The following is an 18,561-nucleotide window of genomic DNA, read 5'->3' on the forward strand; positions in this document are numbered from 1 at the left end:
ATTAGAATTTAAGGTAGCAATTTTAGAGTTAGCGCTCGACGGATTAGCCGAGTATATGTATACACGGGAAGCGGGGAAAATTCGTGACTCCGCTATATACTACACATATAGAGGCTCCTCTTCGTTTGCATAATTAGACACGCAGTGTAGGGCGCTCTCGCGGATCAGCTGCCGGCGGTCGTAGTAAAATATTCGCTTATTTTGCCATCATTATCGAAGCGTTTAATCCGTAAGAATTTTCGAAAATCATCTGAGCGCGAGCTCGCTGAATGAGGGAGCTGTATACACGCGTTTTTCCCAGACCGAAACGAGCTGATGGATTTCAGGGCTGCCCATGCGCTTAGGTGGTGTCCCGTAATTTCCCGAGCCGGCGATGTTAAAATTAGAATTAAATCGTATAAAAGTTTTTCAAATCAAAGACGGAGAATATCTTCGTGCTCCCACACTCGCTCTAATAACCAGCAGAGCTCGCAGTAGTGCATCGCAGGGCAATTCTCGCATTCATAAATGCATACGCGTCATAATGCTCGCGAACCACGCGAGCCCCTCGTGAGAGAGAGAGAGAGAGAGAGAGAGAGAGAGAGAGAGAGAGAGAGAGAGAGAAAGATAGCTCTACTCTCCGATACACCCGGGCTAAACACATGTTTGCCTAGTGGATCGCTCACGAATTTGCATTTCCAGCAGCGCTGCTGCAGCTTCGAGTTATAAGCGGCGATACGATCGCTGCACGATTTCTTTTCTTCCGCGCATATAGCACAATATTCTTCTTCTTCGAGAGAGAGAGAGATTTTTGCTAAGTAGGTCGTCGTTAGTTTCTTTTTTTTTTATTTTTTTGCTCGCCGACTTCTCTCGAAATTGGACCGTTTTCTGGCGAGTTTTGAAAGCGAGATTAGAGCCGATTTTGAAATTGTTTTCGCGAGCGGCGAAACTCCAATCATTATCTTCTCTTTCTACCTCGGCTTATTATACTCTGAGCGATGATTGCGGTTGCGGCGCTTTTGTTTGTTTAAAAGCGGCTCCGTTCGATGATTGCGAGAGAGAGAGAGAGAGAGAGAGAGATGTATTATACTCTGGATATGTCTAAAGAGCTGCCGACTAGCGGATGATAATTCTATGCCTACTGCACAGGTTCTCTCTTGCGTGTGTATGCGTGTGCCGGAGATTTGCGCGAGATAATGTGCATATGCTAATTTTTATGTGTCTTCGGGGACGACGACTTTTTTCGAGTAATGCGCGCATTTGTATACCAGGCTGTGATTTTTTCATATTACCAAGCGGCGATTCGTGAAATCTGCGGCGAATATTATCAGATTCTCCGCGTTTCGTTACACATGCGCACGAGAGTTGTAGTTTAGAAACTAGATGGAACGATTAAAAATCAGGTCGTCCACCCCTGTACACACACGCACACACACACACACAGTGTGTTCTTCTCTCCCATGCATCGGAAGATAATTCCATCAAAATTTTCAAAATTGCCGCGTAAAAGGATCGCAAAATCTCCGAATTAAAAAAAAAAAAAAATCCAACAGCCAATTTCGGATTCGCACGCTCGCAGGGCCGATATTGTAAACAAAATGGTACCAGTATCTCAGCGCTGCGGTAACCCGACACCCTGAGCAGAGAGAGAGAGAGAGAGAGAGAGAGAGAGAACCCACACGCGTATAATACTCTCTCGTATCCCTCTCCTTTCGAGAGCGAAACACACAGCGACGACGACGACTCTCTGCTTTCTTTCCGCGGTTACATGCGCTGCGGCCACGCGAGCGCGAGAGAGCTAATCTTATAACCCTTTGCGGTACATCGCGCGCCGGATTGTTTATGGCTCCGGTGGAGTCGATTAATTAGCCGCTTGCGCGCGCGCGAAAATCAAAAGAGATACGCACTTTTTCGGGGTGGAATCGTATACGCGCGCGTTTGAATTATTTCGTTCGAATTTCGCGGGTAATTGCGAGTTTGCTTTTCGGCTTATATGCGTAGCGCTAAATTACCTTATCTGTGGAGGGCCGTCGGATCCCTTTTCAAAGGTAGATTTACTATACAGAAATCGCAGGATTTCTGATTTTGAGAGAAAAAGTCTATTGTCCATTAGAGGCGGCGGTGTTGAGTATATAAAATGAAAACGTCAAAAACGACGAACGGCATTTACAGGTATACTTGCCCAACGCGCGAGCGTATCTCCGATGGCTATCTGGTCTAACAGCATCTTTTAACGTAATAAGAATTTAAATTCCTGTTTAGTCCCCCCGAGTTAGCCCAATCACCTTCGTGATTCGTCCTCGCGGCAATAAAAAAGCGCCTCGACTCACGTGTGTGTCCATAGCCGTGTACCGTATCCACACACACACACACGCGCGCGCGCGTATATAAAAGAGCCGCGTGCAGTCACGTATATACACCCAATAGCGCGACGCGCTCGTGAGCTTGTTATATTTAAATGCAACAGCGACACACGCGCGGCTCTCCTGTTCGTTTATTTTCGCTTTTCTTCCCTCTTAATGGCCTTTTTATTTCACGTGCGCGCGACTATGGCTTTTTCGGGAATCGACGCGTCGCTCGCTCGGACTTTTAATTTCAACGACGCTTGTACGCGTGCACTCTGTATGAATTTTTTTTTTTTTATATAGAAGAAACTATGCGGCGATTTATGGCCGTGTGTTCGTCTCGATACGAGAATAGCCTTCGTGATTCCGAGGAATACAACCGAATAAGCATGAATAAACATGTCGACTCGAGTGCGTAGCTTATATCCAATTCTCTCACGTTACGCGTTAATGAGACAAGCCGAATGTCGAGCTTGGTCGCGGGCCCGAAGAAAAAAGAAGACGTCCCGCAGCACAAACACAGGCGGACAGAAAGAGCGTGTGTAAAGCTGAAATAAAATCCCGAAGCGAGCCGCGAGCGTGTCCCGATAAAGCTCGCATACATACACACACACACACACACACACACTGACGAGAGATCGAAATCAATCGGAAACCCGATCCGATTTCTAATTACAACTCGGTTAGAACAAGGCCCCGAGAGAGGATTGAAAATTCAGTGTATGTGTGTCGAATTGGGCCTTATCAACCTTATTCTTTTTGTACTGCAGCTCGAGGACCGTTTAATTCCACGCGGAGGGCGATCGAGGTAATGACGGCCGTAAACTGTAACAGAGCACGCGCGCGCGCTCGTACATAGGGCCCAGCAACAAATTGGGCCTGACAGCCAAGAGAGAGAGTCGATCGGCTCCTCTTTCGCCCCTTTTATGGCTTTTTAACTTTAACGCGCATAATACCATGTGGTTTTCGATAATTTTTCGCTGAGCGGGAGAGGTGTCTAATTTATTGGCGGGGCCTCATGCGACATAACCTCAAAAGTAGCTTTATCCTTGTGAAACTGTTGGTTATACGGAGAGGAGTGAGAGAGAGAGAGAGAGAGAGAGAGAGAGAGAGAAGAGATGCAAAGATTGGCTCTCTCATACACACTGGTGTCTACCTGCCGGCGGAGTTCACGGATACTTAGGATAGATGAGCCTTGGCTTTTACAAGGAAAACGGGCCCCTACCGAGAACGAACAAACGAGAGGGACGACGCCGGGCCTACGGAGAGAAAGAGAGAGAGAGAGAGAAGAAAGATGGAAACGGACGGAGAACACAGAACCAGAAGAAAGTGAGAGATAATTACGTGAGATAACGATCGACGACTGGTCGGCTTTTGAAAAGTACACACTCGAGACGACGACGACAACGACGACCGACCAACACGAATCGCGCTGTCTCTCGCCGGGTATGAGTGTATTTCTCTTCTTCCTTTTTTTTTCTTAAATTAAATTACGCGTACACCTTGTAAAATTAAGATTAACAATTCGGAGCTCTCGATCTATATCGCATAGGTATATACGGACCGATGATGATCGCGACGATCCCATTATGCGCGAGGAGCAGAAAAGGTGTCCCTTTCCGAGAAAGCGCGTGTAAAACACTGCTCGAAATCATGCTTTCCAGCCATGTCCGAGCCGTGAGCTGGGGGGAAAACAATGCCCCGAAACGACTGATGGCTTCCTCCTCCTCTTCTTCTTCTCTTCGTCTCTCTCATCCTATACGCCTCGATAGTTTTCTTCTCGGAGCTGAAACCCGAAAATCCTCGCCTCGAGGCTCTCCTCCGATGGCTCCGTTGATAAGGCCGCGTTATTGAAAAGCGATATCGGAATATTCGAAAACGAGCCGAGAATTTTTGCGAATCATCATTCAAAACTCGCAAGAAGCTCGGGTAGAGAAAGCCGCAACGAGTGTAAATATCAATTATTCATACGCATCTTAAAACTCAAATTTCCTCGTGCTTCGTTCCGGTAGTTTCCGCGAGTCCGAGTCTAAACTACCGGGCTTAAAACCGAGAAGTACGTTTTACGCATAAATCTGCATGGGCAGCTTCGTAAAGTCCGATTCCCCGATGGTTTTTCGCAACGAGAGAGGCTGTGGGCAAAACATCTTTCAGAGATCATTAACTCGCTCCGCCGAGTGTATTTATACGCGTCGATGCTCTTCGGCTCGTTGGCGCCGAATTCGATATAGAAATTTGGATAATCGAGGTGAAAAATCTATATTGTGTACGTTAAGGGAGAATAACTTTGAAAAAATGAAGAGAACGAGATACAGCTCGAAGCCAGAGGAGCGCAGACTCGTCGGGGGGAGATAAACACTGCAGCGCGCTGAGGAAAGACAAAGTGAGAGAAAAGGATACGAGAGTAGACGGCTGCGGGCGAGTCGAGAGAGAGAGAGAGAGAGGGAGAGAACTGCTAATTATGTAAATTGCCGGTGTAGCAAATTACCCTCACAGTTTGCGTTCATTCTGCACACAATCCGAGCGCGCATGCGCGCGCACCTCCTTACACGCCGTCGGGGCTGCGGCAGCGCAGCTTTTTGTCTTAGAGATGCTTTTCGGAGAAGTCTGCAAATTTTTTACCATCTCCTCGGCTATCCGTCTCTCTCTTTCTGAGCAGTTTATAACATAATTCGTCGGAGAGAGCCGTGGAATTTCACGCTGCGTTGCGGCTAGTTGGAAGTACTTTGGTTTAGAAAATGGCATGATTTATATACACCGAGTGTATCTGCAAAACAAACACTCGTCGCGTTAAATCTCGCGGATCGGATAATTGGCCCGAATTCTCGCTTCTGTATAATCGAGGATACGCACGACGTTTCGAGCTATAAATAAACGCTCGAAACGTTTTAATCGACGCGGAGGATCGCGATCTGTCGAGTTTGTAATTAAAATTTCAATAGTAGTCTCCGAATGTGATCCCGCGGACAGCTGGGGAGAGAGGAAGAGCCAATTAGCCGCGGCTACTGAATATTAATCGGCAGACAAACGACTTCGCGCTCGCTGTGTATAGACACACACATCGTAATTAATTTCGACTGTCATACGCAGCGGCGTCTAAAAATTTTCCGGTTCTCGATGATCCGCCGCGCTCGACATTGCACTCGCGAAATTAATTAGCCTCGAGTACAATCGAAAATCGGAAATAAAAAAGAGAAAAAATAATCGTATCCCCGCCTACTTCTGAAAACAAATAGCCCCTTCGTGAAATATAGCACCTGCTCGGCCAAATTGCCAGTGACCTTTCAGCGCCGCGCGCAGTGTATAATGCATCGAAGGAAAAATGAAGAATAAGGAGCTGCTGCAACGAGGCGTCGTTACGTATATGCGCTCGCGGAGATCATCCTCGCTCTCTCTCTCTCTCTCGGTTTAATTGCAGAGAAATCAAGGGGGCATCGCGCCGCGCCCGTAAGTAATTGCTCGCTCTTTCTCGAGCTATATACCCAGCAGGGATTATATATACGCGAAAGAGAGCTGAGAGAGCGTTTATACCGGAGCCGCTGTAATTGGCTCCTGCGATCTCCGCTCGATGATTCCGCGGTAGTAGCCTACTTTTTTTCCGCGCGATATTTTTCGTTTTTATATAATATGTACTATAGTATAAGGGAAGGACACATTGTACGATGAAAATGACACACATCAATGTTTTGGTTTTATCATGAGACGTGATATAATTTATTTTTCGTCGCTTTTTTCATTAATCCTTCGAGCTATTGAGTCATCATCGCTAGAACACGAACTAAATCTCCTCTCGAGCTCCGATCGTCTTGCTCTCGAGTATGCGGACACGAGAGAGTTATTCTCGAGTAAAATCACATTTTCATATGTACACGTTATTTACACGCTCGCCTCGCTCACTCCCCCGCGTATAGTCGACACGTCGCGCGCAACGTCGTCGAGACTCGCGTCCACGGCTGCTTTTCGTGTGTATCATCAGGTAACGAACGCGTGCCATGTCTTTCTCTTTTGTCGTAGTGCAGCAGTGGCAATCTCGACGCCGCTGCTGTGCCGTGCGGGGAGGGAGCGAGAGATTCTACATCGTTATGTATAATATATCTAAATAATTTAAGTAACGTCGTCGATACAATACAATAATAATAATAATAATAATATATATATATAATGCTTCGCTTCAAGGAAATACTGCTGCTCGTCGACATTCGGATGTGCATCGCACGCGCTTATACATAATCTAACATCGTAAATAATTACACTGGGCTGTCTCGATACACATCTCGTGTATAATCGCTCGTCGATACACACAACGTTTGGCACACACTATACGAGTAGTCGCTCTACGATCCTATGGCAGTCAAGAAATACATATGTAGTAATAGTTTCTATACACACACTTTTGCCCTCCTCGTCCGCTTCGAAATTTTTCTGGCACACACTTGTCTATCGTCTCTTCGAGTACAGTCGAAAAAAAAATAGAACAGAAGAAAAAAGTCCGATCACAATAAGAGGAAGTAGTAGTAGTAGTAGTAGTAGTAGGTAGGTAGGTATCGGTGTGCCGGCTTTAGTCCAGGCACAGGACGTCCAGCTACGCCTCCGATCCGCTGGAACAGCCGTCGGCTTCGGGATCGATCGGCTCGTCGTCTTCCTCGTGGTGGTAATCGGCCGTCTCCTGCTGCCACTTGCTCACGTGGTGCGTGTTCTTGTTGCTCGCGTTGTTGTTGCTTCCCGAGTTGTTGTTAGCTCCGCCGCTGGAATTATTGCCACCGCCACCGCTGCTCTGCTGCTGAGCCTTGGCCTCTTCCTCCTGCTGCATCCGCTTGTGCTTCGTTCGCCGGTTCTGGAACCAGACTTTCACCTGCGGAAAACAGAAGAGAGAGAGAGGATTTTCTCGTTAGTTCGGCCATTTTACGTTATATATCTACACCCCCCATAGCCATAGCTGTCACCTCGATCGATTCTCCCCTTCGCGCAGGCGCGATGCTACCCCTCGAATTATATCAGAGACCCTACTCGTCGGTGTAAATTAAGTGCCGGCTCTCTCCCCCCCCCCCCCCTCTATATACACTCGCAGCATCCGCATCGTGTGACGATACGCTATCGGCGAATATATATATATATATAAGTTTGAATAACAATCGGGCTAATCCGCTCGGAAAACTCGCGAGGCACTTAGCGAGCGATTAACCGTGCAAATAGAGAAGCCATTTGGTAATCGCAGCCCCGGGGGGTGCTGCAGAGCGATCCCCGTTGCCATGGCAGCGTCATCACCCCCCCCCCCCCGGAGGGGTGGAAGCTCCCGATTGGTCGGACGAGGGGGAGGGGGGGAGACACACCCCAGCGACTCTTTATTATACTCGCGGCTCATTTGCTCATCGACGCCGGGGAGAAGAAAAAACGTATATAGGTTTATATTATAGATCCATAGTCGAATAAGGCAGTAGCGCATTATCATACAGACACCGGCGTCGCCACGTCGCACTCGCGTATAAGGCTCTACTCGCGGCGACTCTCTCGACTATCCATTACGTGCTTGGCGTTGTGTGTCCTGTGTGTATATCGACGGGGTACTATTTATAATACACACTTACGTAAGCGCCTTTTTTCGGAGCGATTTATCGTTGGGGTATTTAATTAAACGCCGCGCGCGCGACACCGCGTTTTCATTAGGCGCAATTAGAGAGAGAGAGAGACGGCCGAAGTATTGCGCCAGCCGCACGGAGTGATCGAGAGAGAGAGAGAGACATAATAATTGTAGATCGAATTTGCATTGTATTTTTCAGTATGGAAATCGATATTAGATTATACACAGGCGCGCGTGTGCGATTACGGGATTAGGGTCATAAAGTCTCATTATCGATCAGTATTTTCTCCGCGGCGGCGCGCGACGTCACGGTTCATTGGCGGAAAAACTCGTTTGAAACCATATAGGCTTATTCACAAATCTAATAAAATCAAATTACACGCCGCGGCGCATTAAAATCGCGCGCAGCGACGACGACGCTGTAACCAGTTCCGCGAAACGAGCTGTCTTTTAATTAAACTATTTTCCCGCGAGAGAGAGAGAGAGAGAGAGAGATCGTCGCCTCTGCGCTGTACCTTATAAAGGATCGAGTAAAATAAAAAAAAATTGTCGGTATCGATCCTCTCCTATAAAAACACACGAGGAAAGAGAGAGAGAGTGAGTTATCCCCGAGCGAAAAAAATACACATCGGGTGTAATATTACAAAGGCAAACACACAAGCGCAGGCAAGAGAGAGAGAGAGAGAGAGAGAAAATAAAAGAGAAATCGAGCGCGTTATTTTTTCCGCGCGTAGTATACGTGTACGTGTACGTGTGTGTCTGGTAATCCCCGCGGCGCGCGCCGGTCACGCTCGAAACATTACTTTTAATCCCTTTCACGATAGCTGCCGTACAGTGTGTATCCGCCCCGGCTAAATAAACGCGCCGTTGGGATATTATTTTTCGCTCCCTCGCGGCCCCGTATATATCGCCGTGTGATATACTCTATATAGACGCGGATATATATATATTTTTTTTGTCATATACACATTTGTAAGCTATATCGCTGAGGGATGAGGAGTTACCGGGCACTTTGCCGCAATTTTCGCTGCGACGCGACTGTGGACCCTCGGGAAGAGTGTTTTCTTAGGGCGCTCCGCGATGTTTTTCCAGGTATATATATGTATACACAATCTCGAATAATATATAGCGTTATAAAAGCGATCGAATCGAAGCAATTAGCAGCCGCGCGTCGCGGACCCGGCTTATTACGTTACGCGCTGTGTGTGAGCTATATACATATACCTATATACAACATACGGTATTGGAGAGAGCTCGGTTAGTGTATATTATGCAGGCCGCGCGCGATTCTCTATATGCATAATGAGGCGCGTCTCGACGACGACGGCGCAGCTCGTGAATAAACGCTCTTGTCATCCGTTCGCATGTGCGATACATAATTGTACTTATATCCGACGCCTTGTGATATATATATATATATATATCTCTCTCTCTCTCATCGAGAGCTGCTCGCGCTTTGTATAAGGAGGAAAACGATCTAGTCGAAAATCGTTATCGTTACTGTTATTACACCACCAGTCATTTCCGTTATTATAGCGCGCGCGCGGACTCGTGCTTCTCTTACACTCGCGCTCGCGTTAACCTTAATTCATTGCGATTCGCCGCGCGCTCGGGCTCGCGCATACCGGATTATCCTGTCCGAGAGTGCCGATTTATTGCTCTCTCTCTCTCTCTCTCTCTCTCTCTTGCGAAATTTTCGGAACGTCGCCGCGATCTTTTTATTTTACTCTTATACTTGTCTTAGACGCGAGTTTTTAGGTAATAATACACGTAGTATAGCCGCGTCAGACCTAATACGCAGATAAGAAGCCAGAGTGAGGATCCGATTGGAAGACACGCGAGTGCCGCTCTCGCACGCGAACCGCTCAAAATCAAAGGTACTGATTACGCCGGATTCTTATCGTTTGTTTTTTCTCTTCTCCCTCGTTATCACCGGCTTCCTTGGGAGAGGAGGAGAGAAAAAAGCTGTACACACACACACATACACGTATGCGTGTGTGTGTGGGTAAAGGAGGACGCTTGATTTACGTTTGAAACGTCCGCGCGCGGCGCAGTTTGTAAGCGCGCCAAGTCGCTCCTTTCGACACTTAACATTATTACATACGTAATGCGCGCGAACTGCGGAGAGAGAAAGAGAAGCGCTTCTATTGTGTATATACGTTGCTTTCGATTCTTTTCGCCGAGGCGAGACGACGAAGCGACAAAGGATCGGCTTTAATAACTCAATTAGCGCTAACGAAGCGCTTATTACTGTACTTTGTCGGATATACGCGACGAGACAATAGCCTTGTATTCGGGTGTGTAATGAGACGTTGATTATAAAGCTCATAAGGAATGTGTATGTGTATGTGTGTGGGTCGTAAATCCGCGGAAAGTAAATAAATTAGCGGATTTAATTACGACGCCAGTAGGAATTTATCAGTGACACTCGAAAGTCCGAGCGTTTTATGCCTATCTATTGTTCTCGCGCGATGTGTCTGGCTAGAGAATTATTCGATTTTCGAATTTACGATCGTTATACACTTCGTTTCCGATGATCCTCTGACTAACGATCGCCGGATGCTCCCGAGACTCTTCGGCGGGAAATTTTTGAAATTCATAATTCAAAGCTCTATCGTATAATTTATTCCTTGCTAAGACGAGGAGCGAAAAATAACACTCTCCGTCGCGCATTGTGCGCGGCCCACAATACAAATTCGCGCGAGCTAAACTCGTTAAATCCTCGTAAAACGTCGTTTTTCGCGCTCTCGACAAATCGCTACACACGCACACACTTTACGCGCGCGAAAAGCTTTGTCGCGCGGCGCGTAAACAGCGTTACATTTGAATCACAAAAGTCATCTCTCTCTCTCTCTCTCTCTCTCTCTCTCTCTCAAGCATAGCGCCGTCGTTTTACGACGCGTTGTACACACACGGCGAAAAAAAAGAGCAGCGTATATGTAATACGCCCTTCAAAAAAGCGCTTATCTTATCGCGAGCTTCCATTCGCTCTATCTTTTTTCCTTGTTTTCACAGCCTGCGCTGATAGAGCGGAAATTATCTTAATCCGAGGAACTGTCCGGCTCTTGCGGCAATATCTTCTCTTCGGAAAATAATTCCGGTGATGCGCGCGCGCGCGAGATTTTTCTCTTATCTGCGCTGCTTAATAGCCGACGCTTACGCGATGTGACGAGATACGGAGCTGCGCTTGTAGCCGGAAAAAAGTTTTCGAAAAAGCTCGCACGCGCGCGAGCACAAAGGCTCGTTAAACATTCATAGGAATGTCCCGGGCGAGGTTACACAGGCTAATTAGCGCCGCGGCCGAATATTGATATTGATCGTTATAACGATTTTATAAAACAATGTTTTTCATCGATAGAAGGTGAAAGTTTACGCTAGAGCGACTTTTTCCGCGCTGTGTCGCAACTTTACGTGTGTGTATACAGTGTGAACGTAGAGAGGGACGAAAATTACACTCGGAAATTTTTTCGCTAACCGTCTTATTAGCCGCTTTACGAGTGCGCGCGCGCGCCTCGAGTTTTCGCAAAAATTCCGCGATGCGACGGCGGCGGGATGAAGAAATTAAGCCTTTGCGAAAGCGCTTGCACTCGCGATTATTTATAATTGACGCCTGCAGATCTCGCGGCCGTTTCGCTTTTGTTTAATGGATTTTTAATGGCTCCGCATCACTTTTTTCGGCGGTATAAAAAAAAAGAAAAATAATATTCACCTGTACACCTCGAGAGTTGTCTCTCTCTCTCTCTCTCTCTCTCTCTCTCTCTCTCTCTCTCTCTCTCTCTCTCTCTCTCTCTCTCTCTCTCTCTCTCTCTCTCTCCTCTCTCTCTCTCTCTCTCTCTCTCTCTCTCTCTCTCTCTCTCTCTCTCTCTCTCTCTCTCTCTCTATGACACACGCAATTCACTCGGGCGAATGCAAAGCGTTTACGTATATACCAGCCTGTGTATGTGTGTAAGTACACGGGGCCAATTAAAGCGGACTCGGCGCCGCGAGCGACACAGCGCTCTCGTTTAAAAGCCGCGGCCTTATCCGGCGGCTGCGGCGTTCGATTTAGAAGTGCGAGTCGTTAGACGCGCGTCGGACACACACGCACACACACACACACAGTATAAGCGAGCGATTTTCCTCGAAGGATACGTAGATCGTAAACTGGCACGTTGTTTTCGCGCGCGAGACACACGGAGGAAAATTAGCATAGGCTGGCGCTAAAAATCTGACGACTCTATTCGCTACTACTACTGCGCGACTCGCTTATTGTTACTTCAGTTTGTATAATATAGTTGTAGATATCTCACCTGAGTCTCGGACAAGGAGAGGGCCTGAGCGAGCTGCTTCCTCTCGCCCCCGATGACGTAGTGGTTCTTCTCGAAGGCGTGTTCGAGCTTCAGCAGCTGCGACGGACTGAACGCCGTCCTTATTCTCTTTGGCTTGCGGAAGGGCTGCAGTAGGAAGCCCGGAATGTCCGGACCTGTAAGCGCAGCAACAGAAAGAGAGAGAGAGAGATATTATTGCGTTTTTTGTCGGGACGCGTCTTCTTTGCGTAACTGGATTCGTGAATGTGTGTGTGTGTGTGTAAGATCGTCGTTGAAAAAGCCATTAATCTTGCGATGCGCGCAGCGCGTTAGTGCTCGAGGACTAACGACCGCGAAGGTATTCGAGGGAGAGAATATCGATGCTGATTGAATGATGCCTGGACGAAGAGCTCGTTAATTACCATTAGCTCGCGGACACGAGCTTTAGTTTGTTTCAGACGTTTCGTCATATCGCGCGCGACTCGAGACTTTTTTCAATTAGCGAATTTATAAAGAATGATAAGAGGATTTCACCTATACTGGTGTGATGTGTATTTTTCGAAAAATAGAAAATAATTAATGAACGCGACGACGGCTATCGATGCGCGGCGATAAGCAAATATACATAGTCACTATATCTGCGCTCGCTATATATCAAAGCTTCTTCGAAACACAAAATCGAGCCTTTGTTTCCATCGAACATACTCCCTTCCCTTAGGTATAATGATAGCCACAGGCAACATGGCGCTGGATTTTTCCGACGGGACCAGTTCCCCGTGCGACACCTTCCCTCTACGCGCGTGTATATTCTCCGCTCTCGCACCCAATCAAACACGATCGCGTGTGTGTTATTGCACGCAGGTGCGCGCAAATCTCCGATCGAGCCCCCTCCACTCGCTCCGCATTCAAATGATACCCTTTCGCCCGGTAATTTTGCGCTCGCTGGATTATACGTATGGAGTAGCTTGAATTTTTTTATCGCGATTTTTATAACGGAATTATATCGGTGTAATTTCGCTCGCTGTAATAAAATGTGTGATTGAGAGCCTAATCGATTGGCAGCGCCGAAAAAGGTCATTGATTCGAGCTGATGTATATTATAAACACTTATACGCGAACCGTCGGACAGAGCCGTAACCAAAGATCTCGCGAGGCCGCGCGCCGCGAATGTGGGTTATTGTTTTCGTAAATCATTCGTTCGTTTGCAATGTGCACCTGTGAGAAGGAATCGCCAGGTTATATGGAAGCCATTAGCGGTGCGCGCAGTGTAAATATTTAAATTATCGTCGGCGATAAATTTTCGCTCCGCGGGGATATTCGTCTCTGATTCATCGGCTGTATATCGTTGATGAATTACTCGTTTGACCTCATTACGGAGTTTTAGCCGCGCGCTGAATTTACGAAAACAATTCGATCGAATAGATCCAGTCGACTCTCATTGACGACAACGCGCGTGTGATAAGCCAGTTACAAAATTTTCGGCCCACCAGATCGTCTCGCACTTGCGCAACGGAAGCGTCGACGAGATACGTGTGCGGTCTTCCGCAAAAGTCGCAGAAAAACGAGACGATAATATGCAAACGCCGTTGCGATGATACATCAAAGAAGCTTAAAACGTGGTGGGGATAGAGAGAGGCCAGTGATTAAGTTTAACGCGCGTCATTGACTGGAAAACAATGATGAAACGAGATTCCCTCGGTTTTTTCTTCTTCTTCATCTTCTTACGTATATATACAGCCAAGGTCTTATTTACGCGAGCATAGTTTGATCGGCTTTGGATGTATATACTGTGTATAGCGGCATATGGTTCTATATATACGGAAACGGAGAATGTGCAATCTCGTTAGATTGTGCGCAAGTGTGTGTGTGTGTGTGAAGCGTATCGAGCGATAATGACAGGGTATTACATTTTTATGGATAACGAATGCGCGTCGACGACGTTTTATGTTTATTCCGTTTGATTTACACTAAGCACCGATAGATAGACACAGAGAGGAATTTGTCGTCGTTTGCTGCAGCGCAACATCGTCGCTTCATGTGTGTAAGCATTGTTCAAGTACGCGAGCTTAATGAGCCATCAATTTTTGAATATTTATTGCTCACGCGAGTCGAAAGGGAGAGAGATTATACACGTTGCGCGCTTGCATTCATCGATTCTAACGGTTCGACACGGCTGGCTCTTTCGAAACGGCCGGCAATTTACAGCGCCATCAATTCAACCTGCAAATTAATATAATTATGCAAATCGCTTTATAAACTACGCTTAATGTGTCTCTTGAAAAGGTTAGATGATCGTGTCTTTTTTTTTCATCCATCGTTATTGCGACCGGCTTATTCTTTTTTCTTGGCTCTTCGATATAATAATACTCGCATCCACACTCGCGCAACGAGATATTCCGAGAGGATAAATGAATTGTGCGTTTTTAATGGCATCATTCATTAGCCGTAACGTATATACTCGAGCAACGAGGGAGAGCTCGCAACGATTGCAAATTAATGCATTTGTAATTGCTATTATGATTCCGAGCGCGAGATATAGCGAGGGAAGTCGATAAAGCATATTCGAGTAATAATACGTCGTCGAAGCGATATGTTTACGAGTCCGCGGCGTTGTGGAAATAACGAGAGAGATGCACTATCGTAATTGACTGAAACACTGTCTCGCGCATATGCGCTCTACAAAACATCGATTACGCAACCCATCGCACGATTAAAGGCTTTTCTATTCGCGCGACGATCTACACACTTATATAGAGTATAGGTGAATTATGCAAGCACTTACCTCCGGGAAATCGCTGGGGAAATATGCGTCCGTGCCTGGACAGCAGCCACGGGTAGAGCGGATAGCTGTCCCTGGGCGGCTGATGAGGGTGCGGCGGCGGATGGGGGCCGCCGGGCGCGCCGGCGTGCGGGTAGGGCCCGTGCGGGGGCCCGTGATGGGCCTGCAGCGCCACCGCGAGGTTCGCCGCCTGGAAGTGCTGGGCCGCCGCTATGTTCGCCGCGAGGGCCAGGTGCTGCGAGTGGTACTCGCTCTGGGCCTGAGGCCCACTGCCGGCGTGGGCCGCACCGGGCAGTCCGTAGAGGCTCTTGAGCTGCTCCGCGGCGACGGCGGCCGCAGCGGCCGAGGCGGCGCCCGGCGGTGCGCCCAGGTAGTTCGGACTGGGCCTCACGACCCCGGGAGGCGGCTGCGGATGACTGGCCGCCGACACCGGCGGTGGGACCGGGGACTCGCTGCTGCGCCTGTGCGACGGCGGACTCGGCGAGTCGTTGGGCGTCGAGCCGCCGCTGTGACTGCGGTTCGTCAGCGACCTGGCGCTGTAGTCGAGGTGATGGTGGTGGTGCTGCTGCTGCGCCCCTCGGACCTGCTGCTGGTGGTTCAGTCGGTGGTGCGGGTGCTGCGGCGTCAGCGAGTGGTGGTGCGCCGGCTGGTGATGAGAACTCGATGGCGTGCGTCGCGAGTTCGGGTATGACTCGACGGAGGAGCTCCTCGAGAGTGGCCTGTCCGACTCCTCGGAATGGGCCCCCGGCGATCGGGCCCCGGTGCTCGCGAGCCTCGCGTGCTTCCGCGAACTCGGCGACGAAGAGCCGCCGCCTTCCACTACGTCCATCGGCGAGGCGTCGTCCCGCTCGATGTCCAGCCTGTCGGACAGCCTCGTCGTCGAGCCGTTGTCGTCGTCATTGCGACCTCGGCCACCGCCGACGATCGAGTCGATGCTGAAGCCGATCTTCGGCTTGGAGGGCACGGGGACTATTGGCGTCGGCGCGAGCGGCATCATCGTACGCGGCGATGCGACGCCCGGCGATGCACCTCCGATCTTAAGGATCACCTTGACGGCTTTTACGAAACACTCGGGCGAAGCGGAGACTGAGCGCGTGTCTCTCTGCAGTACTGCTGCTCCGGCACTTGCTTAAGTGTCACGCATTTTTTCCTCGAGTCCACGCGAAGAGTCCAGTGGGCGTTGTTGAACCGACGAGCCGATGCGAATACGTACTCCGGACCTCGTGGATGTGTGTCAACCGCACTGTGTACCATATACGATACTCAACACTGATCGGCGATCACAAGCGCACCTCTCGAGTCTCGTTCAGCTGCTGGCCTGTGCGCCTGCATCTCTCTCAATCTCTGTCTTCCTCTCGGCGTGTGATTCACGCGCACTGGTACAACGAACGAGCACTTTGCGCGACAAATCGATCAGAGACACTACTGCTGCAGGCAACACTCGGACACTGCTGACTCGGCGTAGAGGCGTTCGTCGGAAGAAATATCGGCGCACTCGCGTTGATCTGAGTCATGAGAGTTCCTCGACGACGGAGCGAGAAAGAGCGCGCGAGTTAAACGAGCGAGCCGAGTCGGAGCTGCAGGAGCCAGCACAGACACTCGAGCGAGAGAGAGCTGCGTGCTCAGCGCGAAGGCTTGCTGGTGTTTGAGAGAAAATTACCGGCTAAACGGCTCGCTCGGCGCCCGGCGGCTCGAAGGAGTGGGGGAGTCGAGCCTCCCACCACCGCGACCGACCGCCACAGCAGAAGCGAGGGAGTCATCGACGACGACTTCGTCGCGGATGGCGATGGGCGGCACCGACTGGGCGTGGATAATCCAGGCGTGGCCGGGGCCTCGGCATTGGTCGCTAACGAGGCAGCTCGAGCGTGGCGAGAAGCCAGCGCCGCGAGCCGATTGGCCGAGGGAGACGCTGGTGGGGGGCTCGGGTGGCGGACGCCGCGCAGAAGTGGGGGGCACAAGCATTAGCTCTTTCTCCCGGCCATGGGCGTTATTGGACCGCGGTGTACGATGCTGTGTGCTTCCACGTTTGCCTTTGTTCCCTCTCTCTCTCTCTCTCCCTCGACTTTTTTGCCGAGCGATGAAAATGAGCCGTTTAATTAATACGTCTGGGAGAAGCTCACCGGGGAGAGAGAGAGAGAGAGAGAGTGGAGTGTTTCTCGTCACACGTGTATACGAGCTGCTGCTGCTGCTGCTGCTTGGCTCGTTCTTTTATTGTAACAGAGGATGGACCGAGAGCGCGAGAAATGGGAGGGGGATGCCTTTTTCGCTGCTGCTGCTGAGCGCTTTTGTTGAACGAGTGTGTATGTATGCATGATGGGATACATTTCAAGCGAGAGGACTTTTTCTCCGGCATATGTCGCGTCGCCGGTGTGTTATATATGTAAATTCGTTTATTCGACGCGGTATATAAACGAAAATTTAGGCCTTTGGACCTACGCCAGATTGCCGCATTACTTTGGCGGAATCGTTCAAGGTTGAGCGTTCTTTGACTCGAATGGAATAAATTGTCCAAGTAGCTGAGCGAGTGTGTAATTGCGAAACCGCAAGTACCGGATCACGCGATATACATTCAATGTATCTCTATAAAATACGTATAAACGGTTTCATGTAGTTCCACACGCAGCACGTTTTTGCAACACTTTGCGTTAATGTGCTGTCGTTAGAGGGTAAAAAATCGTGCAAAAACGCAAATCAACGCTGTGATTACCGGCGTAATGACGGGCGCAAAAAACAAAAATATATCCCACTCGATTGCGAGCGCACCTATATATCGAGATTTTATACGCTCGACGTTTGAGAAAAAACAAGCGCACTGGTTTAATGGGCGGCTCTGTGTACCGATGAAACAAATACAGCTTGGAATTATTCCGTAATAGCACACGACAGCTATATACGTGTATACAATGTAGCCGACTTTATCTTTGCTCGATCGAAATTATCGACTACTTAATACATCTAGAGAAAGCGAAATCGCTGTATATCAATTAAGCGTATTTGTAAGTAAAGTTACATGGCACTGGCAATTTTAACGGAACGTTAATTTCAATCTCCCATACCGTCGAACGACTATATAACAGTACAATCTCGCGTCGCACTTTGAAATTTCGTCCAAGCTCTCCGTATAACATTTTCGCGATCATATACACACAAAATAAATTAAAAGTATAATTTCCCTCTCGAAAACGCGTCGGCAAGCCCATTAAAATTTCCAGCGTATATATACGTAATCCCAATCACCGGGCAAAATTACAAGCCATTCTTTAGCGGTTCCGTAAATTCGTAATTAGGATCTTGCGAACAAGCGCTGATGCGATGTATCATCGGGAGAGCGGCCGTTATCGTCGCGGCGATTATATCAGCAGACTCGCCAGGACACATCCGAGATAACCGACCGCTTTCACACTATATGTATACATAAACGTTGTAGAGGCATGTCTATAATTGAGCGCCGGTTATAATGCTTTGGCTATATATAGATGCGAGTGGTATAATGTGTAATGATGCGGACGGCATAAAGTCTGCAATAAAGTCGAATTTTCGAGGGGAAAATGGACCCGCTTGAATTATATTGTAAAGAATTTTTATTGATTCTTC

At 48.6% G+C, this 18,561-nt stretch overlaps 2 protein-coding genes across 3 annotated transcripts in view; both read right to left on the reverse strand.

Moving 5' to 3' along the window:
- Positions 1–18,561, reverse strand: part of LOC100677980 (F-box/LRR-repeat protein fbxl-1-like) — a 36,585-nt gene that overhangs the window by 7,369 nt on the left and 10,655 nt on the right. The gene's annotated exons all lie outside the window — the stretch shown is intronic.
- LOC100123616 (empty-spiracles-like protein) lies at positions 6,007–16,684 on the reverse strand. The gene is made up of 3 exons (XM_031931493.2): positions 14,971–16,684; positions 12,192–12,364; positions 6,007–7,176 (listed from the first exon to the last, which is right to left on the reverse strand). Exons 1-3 carry the CDS (start codon positions 15,962–15,964, stop codon positions 6,907–6,909), a joined length of 1,437 nt encoding a protein of 478 aa, XP_031787353.1. The 5' UTR covers positions 15,965–16,684; the 3' UTR covers positions 6,007–6,906.

This window comes from Nasonia vitripennis, chromosome 5 (genome assembly GCF_009193385.2).
Source record: "Nasonia vitripennis strain AsymCx chromosome 5, Nvit_psr_1.1, whole genome shotgun sequence".
Taxonomy (NCBI): Eukaryota; Metazoa; Arthropoda; class Insecta; order Hymenoptera; family Pteromalidae; genus Nasonia; species Nasonia vitripennis.